General features: G+C 33.0%; 1 protein-coding gene across 1 annotated transcript in view; it reads right to left on the bottom strand.

Moving 5' to 3' along the window:
• Positions 1-518: 518 nt before the first annotated feature.
• The window catches only part of svp (COUP transcription factor 2), an 86316-nt gene continuing 71411 nt past the window's right edge, over positions 519-15423 (bottom strand). The window contains exon 4 of the mRNA XM_089707411.1: positions 519-2567. Within this exon, the coding sequence (XP_089563537.1) occupies positions 2293-2567 (275 nt within the window). The 3' untranslated portion in view covers positions 519-2292. The remainder of the gene's footprint in view (positions 2568-15423) is intronic.

The following is a 15423-nucleotide window of genomic DNA, read 5'->3' as shown; positions in this document are numbered from 1 at the left end:
ATCTTTGTTGGTAATTTGGTTAAGTCGTTACTGACGCTAGTTTTAATTTTTTTTATTGTGAGTTTAGATGAATAAAAAATAATCTTTAACCCACTTCAAATTGTGTGTAAGGAATTTTGTGTCGGTAGTAATACAATAAAATCTATACATTTAAAGATACATTTTTGTATCTTTTTATTCGATAATCATGACTTAAAATTAAAAAATAACTCATCTTACGTTTGTTTTAATTTAGTTCATTATTATTTTTTTGACTATATGTAGATTAGTCAACATTACATAATCTGCTGAGAAAAGAAGGTGAATATATTCATACTAATTAAAACTGTATACTTCAGGGACTTGAACCCCACAGTCTGAACACTAGAGGTATTTTAATAACCATCGAGACCTCTCTACTAAGTATGTACCTAATACATAACTAATAAGTGTATTATAAGTACCTACCTATATGTAGTTGCATTAACTGCTTAATTATGTTTGTATACCTAGGACATGGTGTAAAATAAAAGAATATATTGTAAAGACATGTTTTATTCGTCAATATGCCTTTGTACAACTCCATACACGCACACATCTACATACATCTGTACAATTATTGCGTTACATTGCTTCTTGTTTTCAATATACAGTTTAGTTTGGCAGGAGAGAGCCGCGATGAATGAAGAGCATTTTGGTTTTTACTTTGAAACTTTCTAAGTCTTTCGTTATTGTCCAGAAACTGAATTGATTTAAAGGTAATGTGAACAGTATATAATTATTAATTTGTATTGAATGATTAACTAGGTATGTACATTCTTTTTGTAATCAGTTATTATTTACAAATAAGTTAGTCTTTTCAGGAGGAAGTTACGATTGCCTTAGATTACATAGCTCGATTTTTATTCAGTAGCTAAATTGAGTGTTCGTAAAACAGTTCTTCGATTTAAATTAAATTTATCACAAAATGCTCTCCAACCAACGCTTAAAAACTTCAATATAATCGTATTATTTTATTATTCCCAAAAATTATCGAATGACAAAAATAATGCCACTTCTATTATGAATAGGTATTACGAGTTACAACCCTGTATAAATAAAGATTATTAAATGTACTAAACACGCATTATCAAACTAAAAATATAAAATCATACAATATAATAATAAATCTATTAAATAATTATAAAGTACAAAAATATAAAACAATACAAATAATAAAAGTTTCAAACAGACTTAAATAGAATTACTAAGAGAAATACCGTAAATGCGTTTCGGAATTATTTTTGTACATTTATAAGACAGCACCATTAAATAAAAATAAAAACTGATTAATTACATAAATAATGCCTACTTGGAAAATAAACTGGATGTAGATTCATTACTGGCTCGTCCTAACAGGTCTAAAATATTTAAGTGTAGGTATTGTTATTGCTTTATGCTTCATAAGCTTTGTTCTCCAAGCTAGATAATATCGATTATTTTCGTTTATTTAATTTTATACTATTCAGTAAACTATTTGTTCTTGTATTAGGAGACTACTATTGAAGTCATCCAATATCGTTGTGACCAAAATCGTGAAAACGTACATTCAATGCTGTTTCACTATCAGGCACTTCAAAAGTTATTAATTGATCTATGGTGTTTGATTGTATAAGTACTATAGACCTGTGTAGACGCACCATAACAATGAATCGACAAAATTTGGTAAAATTTATACATAGTCAATTGTTTCTTAAAGATACATACCACATCATTGCACAATTATTGCCTGTCAATCCTCGATTACGACAAGTGAAATATATTCAAAATAATATTTCTATAATAGAAAGGAAACTGTAAATCTTTGCATAGCATCCATATCTGAACACCGTAGAAAACACTCCTAGACCTTATTTATAAATATACATAAATTTACAATAATAGAATTTGTATTTACACATTAAATATCTAGCCTAGATATATTACAGAGGAACAAAACTTGAACTAACACGCTACCCCGGAGTACTACTTAGTGTTCGCGCACGCATCACTTCTGACGTTCAGCAGGCTGTCGATGGTGAGGGTCTTTTGAGCTTTTTGCGCGTCGTCCTCCGCCTTGGGGGGATAGAACGCGGATATCGGGTCGAAGGTGGGACAGGGGTCGGTTCTGTCCTCCCTGCTCCTGAAGAAGTCCTCCTGCTCGGGGAGCTCGCTGGACGACGTGACGGCGTCCTCGGGGGCCTCCCGGTACCGCAGGTCGAGGCGCTGGCTCGGCAGGTACGGGAAGCCGTAGGGCGTGGATCATGCGGCCGCTAGCTGACGCCACATCGTATGTCACATGGTCGCCATGTACGGCCACGAGAAGGAACTGCCGGAGAGGAGCATGTCCCGTATGAGGGTTTCGATGGGGGTCTTACCGACTAGCCGCACGAAGAACAGCTGCTCTATGACTTGCGAGCTGACGGTCCGGAGGGAGGGCAGTCGGAGCAGCAGCTTACCGAACCGGGTGGGCTGGTTCGGGTACTGACTTCTGCAGTATTCTTCGAGCGCGCACTGGGATTTTTCTTGGAGACTCTCTATGTGTGGCACGTCGGAGAGACCGCACGCGTCTGTAATAATTGAAAATTACTGTTAAAAAAACATTTTAATACTTAACTTATTTATATCTAATTTTATAGTAAATCTAAACTCTAATAGATAATAAAACATTTTCGTACAGTTTACACATATTTTTGGTTCCTAAAAATAATAAGAAAGTAAATATTTACAAAAGAATGCCTTATTCATATTTAAATGTCCATAACATTCCAATGACAATAAAAAATGTACTGCAAAGTGCCATAAAGCCCCAAAAGGTAGATTATACGAATTTTCGGTACATTAAGTGTTGTTTATTTGTGTTTGATAAAATGAATATCAAACAGTAAATATTAAGAAAACCCTTGTTAAACACGTCAAAAATATAACTACAATTAAATTACTTGTACATTAATTCGAAACGAAACATTCACACAACAATCAAGTCATCGAAATATGTATAAAATAAAAAATACCATCTCCTAAGGTTATATTTCGCTATTCACATCATGAATTTCTATTCATATGTCCCCATTTATATGTTGTTACAGCTCATAAACATAGGTATATAACATATAAGCGGCAATAAAGTATTGTTACAGGCACCTAATGAGTAATTAGCAGTTACGTGCCAATTTACTGTAGTAGCACCTTCGTAAATGTCATATTTCTTGCTTCATTTGTAATATAACAATACAGACAAGTTTGATTGTTATGGCAATCGTAAATTATAGTTACACAAATGCGTAAACATATCGTTAGATGTTTAATATGTTATGGTTAAGATATATTATTGTTTGAAGTGTTAAAATACTTAAAACTTAAAATCAATGTATTTTAATATGAAGAATGGCTCCTAATATTAGCAAGTTAATGAAATGATTCGTCCATTGACATGAAATTAATTTACTTGCTAAAAATAAATTAATCTTATGCTCATAATCGGAAACATATAGGCACGCGTTTCAATTATTTCTTCCACCGTACACAGTATCAAAATCGTTCTAAAAGCCATTTCCTTAAACAACATTAAAACGAAACATTTAGCATGATTTATTTACCTTTACGATTCAAAATATCTCAAGGAAATGTGATTCAACATTAATCCTTTCCGTTATTCAGCCCCCGAAATAAAAACGTATAAAGATAATAACCCGTGAACGGTCGCAGACCGTCTTAATGCGATTACGACCCCAGCGCGGTACATTTGGCCGACGTACCTAGTGAAACATTAATATTTTTTATTGTTACACAGAAGGAAGAAATGACGCGGTAAACAAAAGGGTCATTATAGCGAGCAGATGTCTACTTGAGTGCGTCGTTGATGAGAATTGCTGTGGAATGTGATTGCTATGTACGATGTCCGTTTTGCGAGATTATGTTGGGAGCTGGGAGCTTACGTGCAAGGGATACAGGACATAATATGTTTTTTGTTAAACGTTAGTCACTTAAGTTATAATCAATTTAGTTCAAAGTTCATACGTCCTACCTACTAAGCTAAATCCTAATAATTTGAAAACTTTGTAATTATGTAGATACACACAAATCTAATAACTCTAACAATATGTAACATTATTTTCTATATAAGACAGCATATTTTAATAGTCTATAATATACAAACATCGTAATTATAACGCTTAATTGAAATTAATGTTTTTTGTACATTAATATACATGAGAATAGTGACCATTATAAAAATTAAAACTGACAGTACAGTTGCTAGGTGTTATTAAAAAATTAACCCACTTGAGAACAGTATTTCGACACGAATATTAATTACTGTACTAGGCCATCTGCTCTCCTTGATAGAATGATTTGATAAACGGATTATGCTATGATGCATCTTATATTGTAGTTAGGCCAATTCTTTATAATATTAAGCGGACAATTTTGGTAGGTAAGTTAATAAAAATAAATCTTGACTCGTTTACTTTATATGGGAATAGTAGAACAAAATAGACCGTGGCATCCATATCGATAATTCTCGTATTACAATGTGAATTAACCTTTACATAAACCCGAACGAAAAACGACGAGGGAAAAGTTTGACAAATTAATACAATGTGTTTCATAAACGTGTTATCGATATTATTCAAAATAGAGGATTTAAAACTTAATCCTATGTATTGAGGATTTGTTTTTCTCCCCCGAATTTCCCTCATAGCATTAACTAAGGTAATTTCCATTCACGATTGGAATAGTCACGTCACAATTAAGCTGTCCTAGATTTTTATAACTAGATGACCGCTATCAATTTTAATTCCTATCCCGCCTCCTTGGTGACGTAAGGCCAATTGTACTAACTCTCATTAATTGTCCGTTCTCTGCGACAGATGTCCGTGATAAAATGTTATAATTGATGCGTATTACGCAGTTGAACTTACAATACCACGCAAGGAAGCGGAGCGTTGCCAGTAATCAAAACCTTCATTTAGGGATTAGTGAATGTTATGAATAAATTTGTGCTCTAGATATATATAAGATGATGTAAAACGCGGGTTTAAAGTGAAGTATCGTGTTGGATTATAAGTTAGTAGAATATAGAAAATATAGCTCGAGCTCGATATGAACTGTAAATCATTGAGGAAGGAGGATATAGAACAGCCGATAAAAAAAATTGTTATAAACAAATTGAACAAGAAATTCAAATTCCATCTAATAAGAGAAGCTTAATTAGTGTTCCATCACAAATATAAGCCAGTAATTATCATTCAAGGAAGAAATGAAAAGGTGTACGATAAATAATCCTGATCTTTGGTCTCAAAGATCACGAGGAGACGTCCCAATAGCAATTAACCCAGCGTTCGTCATTGTAACAATGTAATATAGTTTAATTGATACGACCCAACGGTTGCTCGGTAAACACGGGCCTCGATGACCCCGCGATGCGCGAGACGGGTTGAATGAAATTCGTTCCATTCATTTAATGTTTTCTGTGAACTTATTGCGCAAGAGTTTAGTATTTTATTACTTCTCAATTCATACAGTTGAACTATTTATATAATAATTATTAAGTAATTAAACAACGATTAATTTGTGTTATTATATTAAATACTTAATCCACACCATTTAAACACATTCCAACGTACAAATATTGGAAGAATCCCTTTTAACACTTAATTACGTCTTGGAAACCAATTTCGTTGATAATTTAAATGGACACTTTTAATTATCACGCGAGATTACAAATTCTTTAGCTTGAATAATGTGACATTTTTACCAAGAATTGAAATATATAAATAGTCTGTTGTTTTTATGGTATCACTATCAAGCAAGCTTTGGCTAGAATAAGGATACGTTCGCACTGCATATTTCATACCTTTAGAGAAGCTACTGATTGCGTTAGAAGTCCTTAACTCCATATAATAATATTATATGGGGAGACTTTCCTTCAGGCATATTCTATGATCTGTTTATTATATGGCAACGTAATTAGATAATTACGGCGGATGAGTGTGGTGCTAACAATTGAGACATTATCGCGTATGTTTATGACAAAAAATATTATTATTGCCAAACAATAAAATATTCCATTCATTAAAAGATGTTGCCGTTACACGTCGAGAGCTTTCTTGAGATGGAATGACGTCAGCGTTCGATATCAGATAGTTTTATAATGAATCAGTTAGGTTGGGGTAACATAGCTTAAATAGTATTGATGGTAGTGTCAACAGATTTGACCCGGTAAATCAATGTACCATTGCAGTAATGAACGCTCGTGCGGCATGCGTGCGCGCGTGGCGCCGGCCTGACGGTTACTAAATGAATTTGAATTCTTTCGAATTTATGAATTGGATGACGTCATAATTGATTTCTACCTCCGAGTAATTAAATGTTTCTTGATGAAACTTCTGTTCAAAAGACTGCAAAAATTAATGTATTAAGTCAACTGATAGCTTGCTAAATAATAATCTATACTTTGCTTTTATTTGTTTTTGAATAAACAACTCTGTAAATGTTTAAGTACACTAATTGATACTAAGAACTTACATGGCATTTGAGCTAGGGGTCGCGGATTCTATGAATTGACAATTATCAATTGTTCTCATATATGGATTCAGTATCATCGCGTATGCACTTCGACACTAATAGGTATATTACTTCCACATTCTACAATTAACAACAATTTTCTGAATCCTAAAACCACTCATTGTTTAACCTCACTCAGTAACAATTTACTCCCAAAAAGCATTGAAACACTATTGAATTGATTTCCCCTTCATTAAACGTGACGTATCATCTCATTACGTACTATTAAACCATCGAAAGGGTGATTGAAATCATTCGATGCCCGCATTTGTGATCACACGTATTTAATTTATATAAAATATAATAATTGTCACTTATTAAATGGTATATGCGGGTGTTGGTTTGGGTTTTATATGCTTTAGTAAACGCGGAAGGATTATACATTTTTATTTTTTTTGTGTGTTTTTGTGTTTTGAGTTTTTTGTCTGTTAGTTGATATTAGCTACAAATGAACGTTATGATTTGTTTCTTCAATTATGTTTTATGTATCAGTGATCTATCTCTTTCTACCAATCTAGATATGGTACGGGAGCTATTAACGTTAAAAAAAAGTCATTTTAGTATAGTTGGTTTTTTGATATACTGTTCCTCTTGCTATTTCGGTTAGAGTCCGGGCTGTCTGGCTGGTCGCAGTGGTTGCGTTTTTTAGTGCGCATCTCATCTGCACAGGATAATTTCCTTAATTTAAAGTCATTTTTTAACGCGTAATTTTTAATATTTTGCCTTTAGATAGATCCATCAGACATAATTTTTTTATTGCAAGACGTTTTTTTCGTTGTTAAATAGGTGCCAGACGCAATTTTTTATTTCGTTTTTATAAAAAATTCAAATTATTTTAGAATGTCTGTAAATTTCATATTATGTTCTTCAAACATAATATAATCTAAAATTAATTAGCCAGACGCTAATTCGATTGTTAAGTATTAAATACGTACGAATAAAAACGTAGTGAAAGTAGGTAAGTATAACAATTTGATGATTGTGTATATGGAGAGATAGTTTAAAGTGCAAGAGAGATAGAAAGAGTCGGCCGCGAAAATTAAATAACAATAAAAAATAACTTTTTTTTTTCGAAAATATAAGATAAATAGAAATTGAATTGTTCCTACTCTAGGATTCCCTGTGTTGTGGGAACAAGTACCTTCCATTGGTACATTTTATTCCTTAGGCTAAAAAATAAACTATTAGGGTACATCAACAATCTTCTATACAAAACAATTTTTTTATTACTTAACTATTATGGGTTTAAATGAAAACAGCGATTACATAAACTTATTTATATTGTTTCCAATAGCACATTGCCTAATACCACACATTACACACCGCGTACAAGAAGAAAAAGAACCACAAACAAAATACAGTGTTGCCAATGCAAGTTAAATTTTCTAATATATAATATCTAATATTAACTAGCGACCCGCCCGGCCCTGGCTTCGCACAGGTGCAATGCTGATACTAAATACACTACAGAAAAACTGTGAACGTTGAATATAAAAACATAGCGGCCCGCACCGGCTTCGCACGGGTATAAAATATAGGGTAGCAATTAAACGAGTGACTGTAAATTACAGTTCTAAGTGTCAAAATTAATTAATTTGGGTTATAGAATTACTAAGTGAGCGACTGACTGCGAGTGACGAGAAATCAACAGAACAGCAACTTACAAACATTAATTTGAGTTACTTAAAATACAAAATGAGCAGCTTCATAATATTTGAGCGACCTAATATTTGTTTGAGTGTCAACGTTACGTCCTGCATTTTTTTCAATATTTGGCAAATGTATTTTTTATACTGAGCGGCATTTTATCTTAAATGAAGTGTTTCGAATACAAAAACCACTTTGAAAAATACACTAATGAGCAGAGTATAATGAGCTCACATTTAAAAAATAATAATAATATGAAATAACTATTTGAAGAAACACTATTCTATTAGTTGAGAAATTTTATTATTGAAATATAAGGCAACCTAACACTACGACTCGTGATCCCCGAATTTCATTATTTTGAGGTGTCTAATCGATAGCGGGTAGTGACTTTTCAAAATAAACTGCTTTTCTTTTTCTACGAAAATGCGTAGTTTTTGTGAAAATCGAGAATGAAAATTATTTTGAGAATCGCCCTTAATCCATCAGTCCTCGGAATCACAGACACAATAGAAAATCTATTGTGTCGCGCCCCGATCGGGGCTTACGGTGGTACTCGCCGGCCGCTGCCGCGGCACGCTCGCTTCGCTCGCTCGGCTCGTGCGGCAGTTCAAGGGTTAACCTAACACGCTCGTCGCTTCGCTCCTCGCTACCTATTTGAATATTAAGAATAAAAGTTTTATAGTTTTTAACCTACGTAGTTTTTTTTGGTTGAGTGGGAATCACCCTAAAGTCGCTTTTGGCACTCGCCACACAAAATGGGCTCACGTTTCGTTATTGCGTATATTTTTTTTTTAGATTTGATATTTACCGTATTAGATTTGTAAAGTAAAATATACATATTTATATCATATTTTTGATTGAATACATAATTGTTTAATTTGCGCTTTTATATTAACCGTAAAAACACATTTATTAAAGGAATCAGTCATTAGTTACAGTGAACGAAACGTCAGCTGTCAAAAACGTCGTAAATAATAACCAAATTTTCTGGATTTCAAAAAATTATATCTTGAAAAGTAATGGTTTCCGCAAGTTGAAACTTTCCAAAATTAATTAACAAACTTAGAACTATAACTTAAAAAAAATCAACGCTCTAGCGAAACGTAAAGGTACTAAAGACGAGCCAATTAAAACAATGTACTCCGTAAAAATAAAGTAATATGCATGCATTTATTTCAATCAAATGAACAAAAAATAAAATAAGACGCTTCAGTCAACTAAAAAAAAAACCAACTCCCAACTCACCTGACTGCAACGATTCGTCGCCCCGCCCCCATTCGAATTCGCGCGAATTTAAAAATCTGTAGTTTTTATTAAAAAAGCGTATCAAAATAAAAAACATAAGCCCTCAAATAGAATATCAGTAACCAATAATCATTAATAAAGCAGCTTACAAAACTTTGCTCAAAGTGAACTTTTTAGTAGTTCGCTAAGTATAACCTCACTTAGAAAAATCGAATCTATCTTAATATTGAAGTTGCCCTCTCTGTATTTCCAGTCGCTCACTTAGTAATGAAGTCGCTCGGATAAAATTTTAATATCTGAAATGGATTTATCACAATGCACTTTTTGTAAGCTCGTTCTGGATTTTATTATAAATCAATATTCGTCGTCAGTTTAGTTAATTTTTCGCTTAGTCAAATTCATACCGCTCAAGTTATTAAAACAGTATGTCATCATCAGTCGCAAAGTTTTTTTTTGTTCGCTCGTTTTATAATTCCCCTAATGGTACGGGAGCTATTAACGTTAAAAAAAAAGTCATTTTAGTATAGTTGGTTTTTTGATATACTGTTCCTCTTGCTATTTCGGTTAGAGTCCGGGCTGTCTGGCTGGTCGCAGTGGTTGCGTTTTTTAGTGCGCATCTCATCTGCACAGGATAATTTCCTTAATTTAAAGTCATTTTTTAACGCGTAATTTTTAATATTTTGCCTTTAGATAGATCCATCAGACATAATTTTTTTATTGCAAGACGTTTTTTTCGTTGTTAAATAGGTGCCAGACGCAATGTTTTATTTCGTTTTTATAAAAAATTCAAATTATTTTAGAATGTCTGTAAATTTCATATTATGTTCTTCAAACATAATATAATCTAAAATTAATTAGCCAGACGCTAATTCGATTGTTAAGTATTAAATACGTACAAATAAAAACGTAGTGAAAGTAGGTAAGTATAACAATTTGATGATTGTGTATATGGAGAGATAGTTTAAAGTGCAAGAGAGATAGAAAGGGTCGGCCGCGAAAATTAAATAACAATAAAAAATAACTTTTTTTTTTCGAAAATATAAGATACATAGAAATTGAAATTGTTCCTACTCTAGGATTCCCTGTGTTGTGGGAACAAGTACCTTCCATTGGTACATTTTATTCCTTAGGCTAAAAAATAAACTATTAGGGTACATCAACAATCTTCTATACAAAACAATTTTTTTATTACTTAACTATTAAGTTATGGGTTTAAATGAAAACAGCGATTACATAAACTTATTTATATTGTTTCCAATAGCACATTGCCTAATACCACACATTACACACCGCGTACAAGAAGAAAAAGAACCACAGACAAAATACAGTGTTGCCAATACAAGTTAAATTTTCTAATATACATAATTATATCTAATATTAACTAGCGACCCGCCCGGCCCTGGCTTCGCACAGGTGCAATGCTGATACTAAATACACTACAGAAAAACTGTGAACGTTGAATATAAAAACATAGCGGCCCGCTCCGGCTTCGCACGGGTATAAAATATATAGCCGGGCGGCCGGCTGGTACCGCCGCAAACGCTACGTCCCGCAATTTTTAAATCTGTAATATCTTCGAAAATATTCACTTAAATCATACGGTGTAAAGGGCCATATAGATCTATATTAAATGAACAATGTATTCAAGGTATTTAATTAGTTAAGGATTAATGCTGTATTGGTTAAAATCGCTTCGAAAATTAGCCATTATTTGTCGTAAAAAGTAAATGACAAAAAAGTTATTATGGGTTATCCATAAGAGATAGACATATACCATCACGGACTTTTCTGTAGACCTTTTCAATGTGTACTATAGTTAGTACATTATTTTGATAAAACTCGTAGGGTTCAGCCTGCATTTGCACTGTAAGTGGAAAAAATGTAATTATTTACGAAATCACATTAGAAACCTCAAAAATAACAGTACTTCTCCACTATTTAATGGATGTTATTATACATATAAACCCCCCACTTGAATCACTCTATCTATTTAAAAAAAACCACATCAAAATCCGTTGCGTAGTTTCAAAGATTTAAAGAGACATAGGGACAGAGAAAGCGACTTTGTTTTATACTATGTAGTGATGATGATAACAATATTAATTCATTAATCTTAATTCTTAATATATATACATAAATCTCGTGTCATAATGTTTGTCCTCAATGGACTCCTAAACCACTTAACCGATTATAATAAAATTCGCACACCATGTGCAGTTCGATCCAACTTGAGAGATAGGATAGTTTATACATGTAGGTACCATACGGGCGAAGCCGGGGCGGACCGCTAGTATACCTATATAAATTCATGCTAACTACTTTAGTTAAATTCAATACAAACTTAAACATGCGAGTGTGTGTGTGTTCACGTGTGTGTGTCGTGTGTGGTGTGGTGTGTGTGTGTTGTGTGTGTGTATATGTGTACATCAATATTGAAACAAACTTTCTAGTTGTTTACAGATGATGGAATATTGGAAAACAATAACAATTCCTTAGACGATAACATAAATAATTCTGACAGTGTGAGGAAAGATGATGATGATGATGATTATGAAGATGGCTTTTTAAATTTAACAATGTAATTGTTTAACCTTCATTGATAAAGTTTTTATTCCATTCTTTTCAATGTATGGTAACTTTAATTTATTTTTCACTTTTATGTTTATTTTTTTTCATTTTAGCTTTTATTTATAAGAACAAGTGTAAATAATATTGTATTCTTGCAATTATTTCCTGTCGCATAGTTAAAATACACTAGCTGATGAGCTGCATGCTTCATTACTTTTTTTTATTTATACACATTATTTAATACTTAACAATCGAATTAGCGTCTGGCTAATTAATTTTAGATTATATTATGTTTGAAGAACATAATATGAAATTTACAGACATTCTAAAATAATTTGAATTTTTTATAAAAACGAAATAAAACATTGCGTCTGGCACCTATTTAACAACGAAAAAAACGTCTTGCAATAAAAAAAATATGTCTAATGGATCTATCTAAAGGTAAAATATTAAAAATTACGCGTTAAAAAATGACTTTAAATTAAGGAAATTATCCTGTGCAGATAAGATGCGCACTACTAAACGCAACCACTGCGACCAGCCAGACAGCCCGGACTCTAACCGAAATAGCAAGAGGAACAGTATATCAAAGAACCAACTATACTAAAATGCTCACTTGTCAACGTTGGTAGCTCCTATACGATAAAATATATAGCCGGGCGGCCGGCTGGTACCGCCGCAAACGCTACGTCCCGCAATTTTTAAATCTGTAATATCTTCGAAAATATTCACTTAAATCATACGGTGTAAAGGGCCATATAGATCTATATTAAATGAACAATGTATTCAAGGTCTTTAATTGGTTAAGGATTAATGCTGTATTGGTTAAAATCGCTTCGAAAATTAGCCATTATTTGTCGTAAAAAGTAAATGACAAAAAAAGTTATTGTGGGTTATCCATAAGAGATAGACATATACCATCACGGACTTTTCTGTAGACCTTTTCAATGTGTACTATAGTTAGTACATTATTTTGATAAAACTCGTAGGGTGCCTGCGTTTGCACTGTAAGTGGAAAAAATGTAATTATTTACGAAATCACATTAGAAACCTCAAAAATAACAGTACTTCTCCACTATTTAATGGATGTTATTATACATATATAAAAATAATGAGAAATAATAAAAAACCAATAAAAAACAAAAAGAGAATCAAACTAGCGCTAACAATAACTCTCCCCCAAGCCGGCTGGTCATCGTGGGGGATAATGACCACGACCCTCTAAGGATGAATTGTAACACCCAGAATAAAACGAAAAATATCTATATAGCAACCTTGAATGTTAGATCACTGAGAACCCCAGAAAAATTATTAGAACTAGATACAGCATTATCTAAAAATAAGTGGGATATATTGGGTATCAGCGAAATGAGACGTCTTGGAGAAGGTATATTGGATAATGGACAGTATATTTTACATTATAAAGGCGAGACTCCGGGTATGTATGGAGTAGGTTTTCTAATTAAAAAGCACTTGGCAGACAAAATAGAAGAAATAAAAGGAATCTCAGAAAGAATAGCTGTCCTTCATATAAACATACCGACACAAAATAACAATACACCGTGGTCTATCATTCAAGTGTATGCCCCAACCGAATCTAACAAACCTGAAGGCATCGAAAAAATCGAACTTTTCTATACAGAATTACAAGAAACTCTTAATAAGTGCAAGAAAAACATCATTATAATGGGTGATTTTAACGGACAAATTGGAGTATGCAATCAAGGAGAAGAATACGTTATCGGAAAATATGGATATGGCAGAAGAAGTAGTAATGGCACAAAATTAGTGACTTTTTCGATGGAAAATAAATTAAGTATCCTGAATAGCTTTTTTAAGAAAAAACCTGCGAGAAAATGGACTTGGGTTTCTCCCAATGGCCTAAATAGGAATGAAATTGATTTCATTTTATCTAATAATCCGAAAGCTTTTAATGATGTTACTGTAATAAAAAATCTTAATTTTAACACAGACCACAGAATGGTTAGAGCCACTTTTAAAGTAGGGAATATAAATAAAAGCAGGAGATTTCATAACAAATATGCAGCTCCCGCATACAATATAAAAAACACAGACACTTTTTTAGATAACCTTAAAATTTCTCTAACTAAAAATGTAAAAGAAAATATACCAACACAAGAAAAATACGACAAGTTATTAAATACACTCAAAACCGAAACTAGGAAAATAAACAAGTCAAAGAACATACTATCGATAGAAACCAAAAATTTGCTTTGCGAAAGGAAAGAATTGATAAGAGAGAATAAATCAAATACTAACAGACAAAAAATATCAGAAATCAGTAAACAAATCAATGAACAGATAAGGAAAGATCGAAAACTAAGAAGAACGAATACAATGAGAAAGTATATTGAAAGGACGGGAGGTACTAAAAAAGCCCTGAAGGAACTAGATCAAATCAAATCATGGATGCCAAATGTTACGACTAAAGACGGGATTTGCACTGCAAAAAGACCAGAAATAATCAAAATTGCTTCCGATTATTATAGAAACTTGTACCAAAACCCTAATCCTAGTTCGCAAGTATTCAGGATAAAACGGGATAGAGCTAATCAAGAAGACACACCAGATATAATGAAGGAAGAGACAGCCAGGGCTATAAATTCATTAAAGCTCGAGAAAGCTACCGGCCCCGACCACATTACAAACGAAATTCTCAAAAGTTCTAGCACAGTCATCATCCCACATCTAACAGAGCTATTTAATGAAATCGTAAGAACCGAGTACATCCCACACGACTGGACCAGATCAACAATAATTCTCTTGCATAAAAAAGGGGACAAGGGGAATATCGGAAATTATAGACCGATAAGCCTTATTTCAAACATCTATAAAGTATTTTCAAAAATTATACTTTCTAGAATTACTATGACACTCGATGAGAACCAACCGAAGGAGCAGGCAGGTTTCCGAAGAAATTACTCGACGATAGATCACATTCATGTATTGAGACAAGTTATTCAAAAATATCAGGAATACAATAAAAAATATTATTTGGGATTCGTCGATTTCAACAAGGCTTTCGATTGTTTGCAACATGAATACATTTGGGAAGCTTTGGACATGCAGGGAGTACCTTCGAAATATATAAGACTGTTGGAAAATATTTACACAAAAAGTACTGCGCAAGTGAGACTGGAAACAACAGGAGAAGAGTTCCCAATAGAAAGAGGTGTTCGTCAAGGCGACCCGATTTCTCCAAAACTATTCTCGGCTGTCCTAGAGATGATTTTTAGGGGTCTGCAGTGGACAGAATTCGGTTTGAATATAAACGGCGAAAAATTAAATCACCTACGTTTTGCAGACGATCTGATCTTGTTCTCCGAGTGTCCAAGAGTTCTAGAACAAATGCTGCAGCAATTAAGTGTCGCTAGT

Source organism: Colias philodice, chromosome 19, assembly GCF_061535455.1.
Source record: "Colias philodice isolate Cphi_HAF_F1 chromosome 19, ilColPhil1 Martin Lab GWU primary, whole genome shotgun sequence".
Taxonomy (NCBI): domain Eukaryota; kingdom Metazoa; phylum Arthropoda; class Insecta; order Lepidoptera; family Pieridae; genus Colias; species Colias philodice.
The sequence above is the reverse complement of the archived record's forward strand: the minus strand, read 5'-3'. Positions and strand labels throughout refer to the sequence as shown.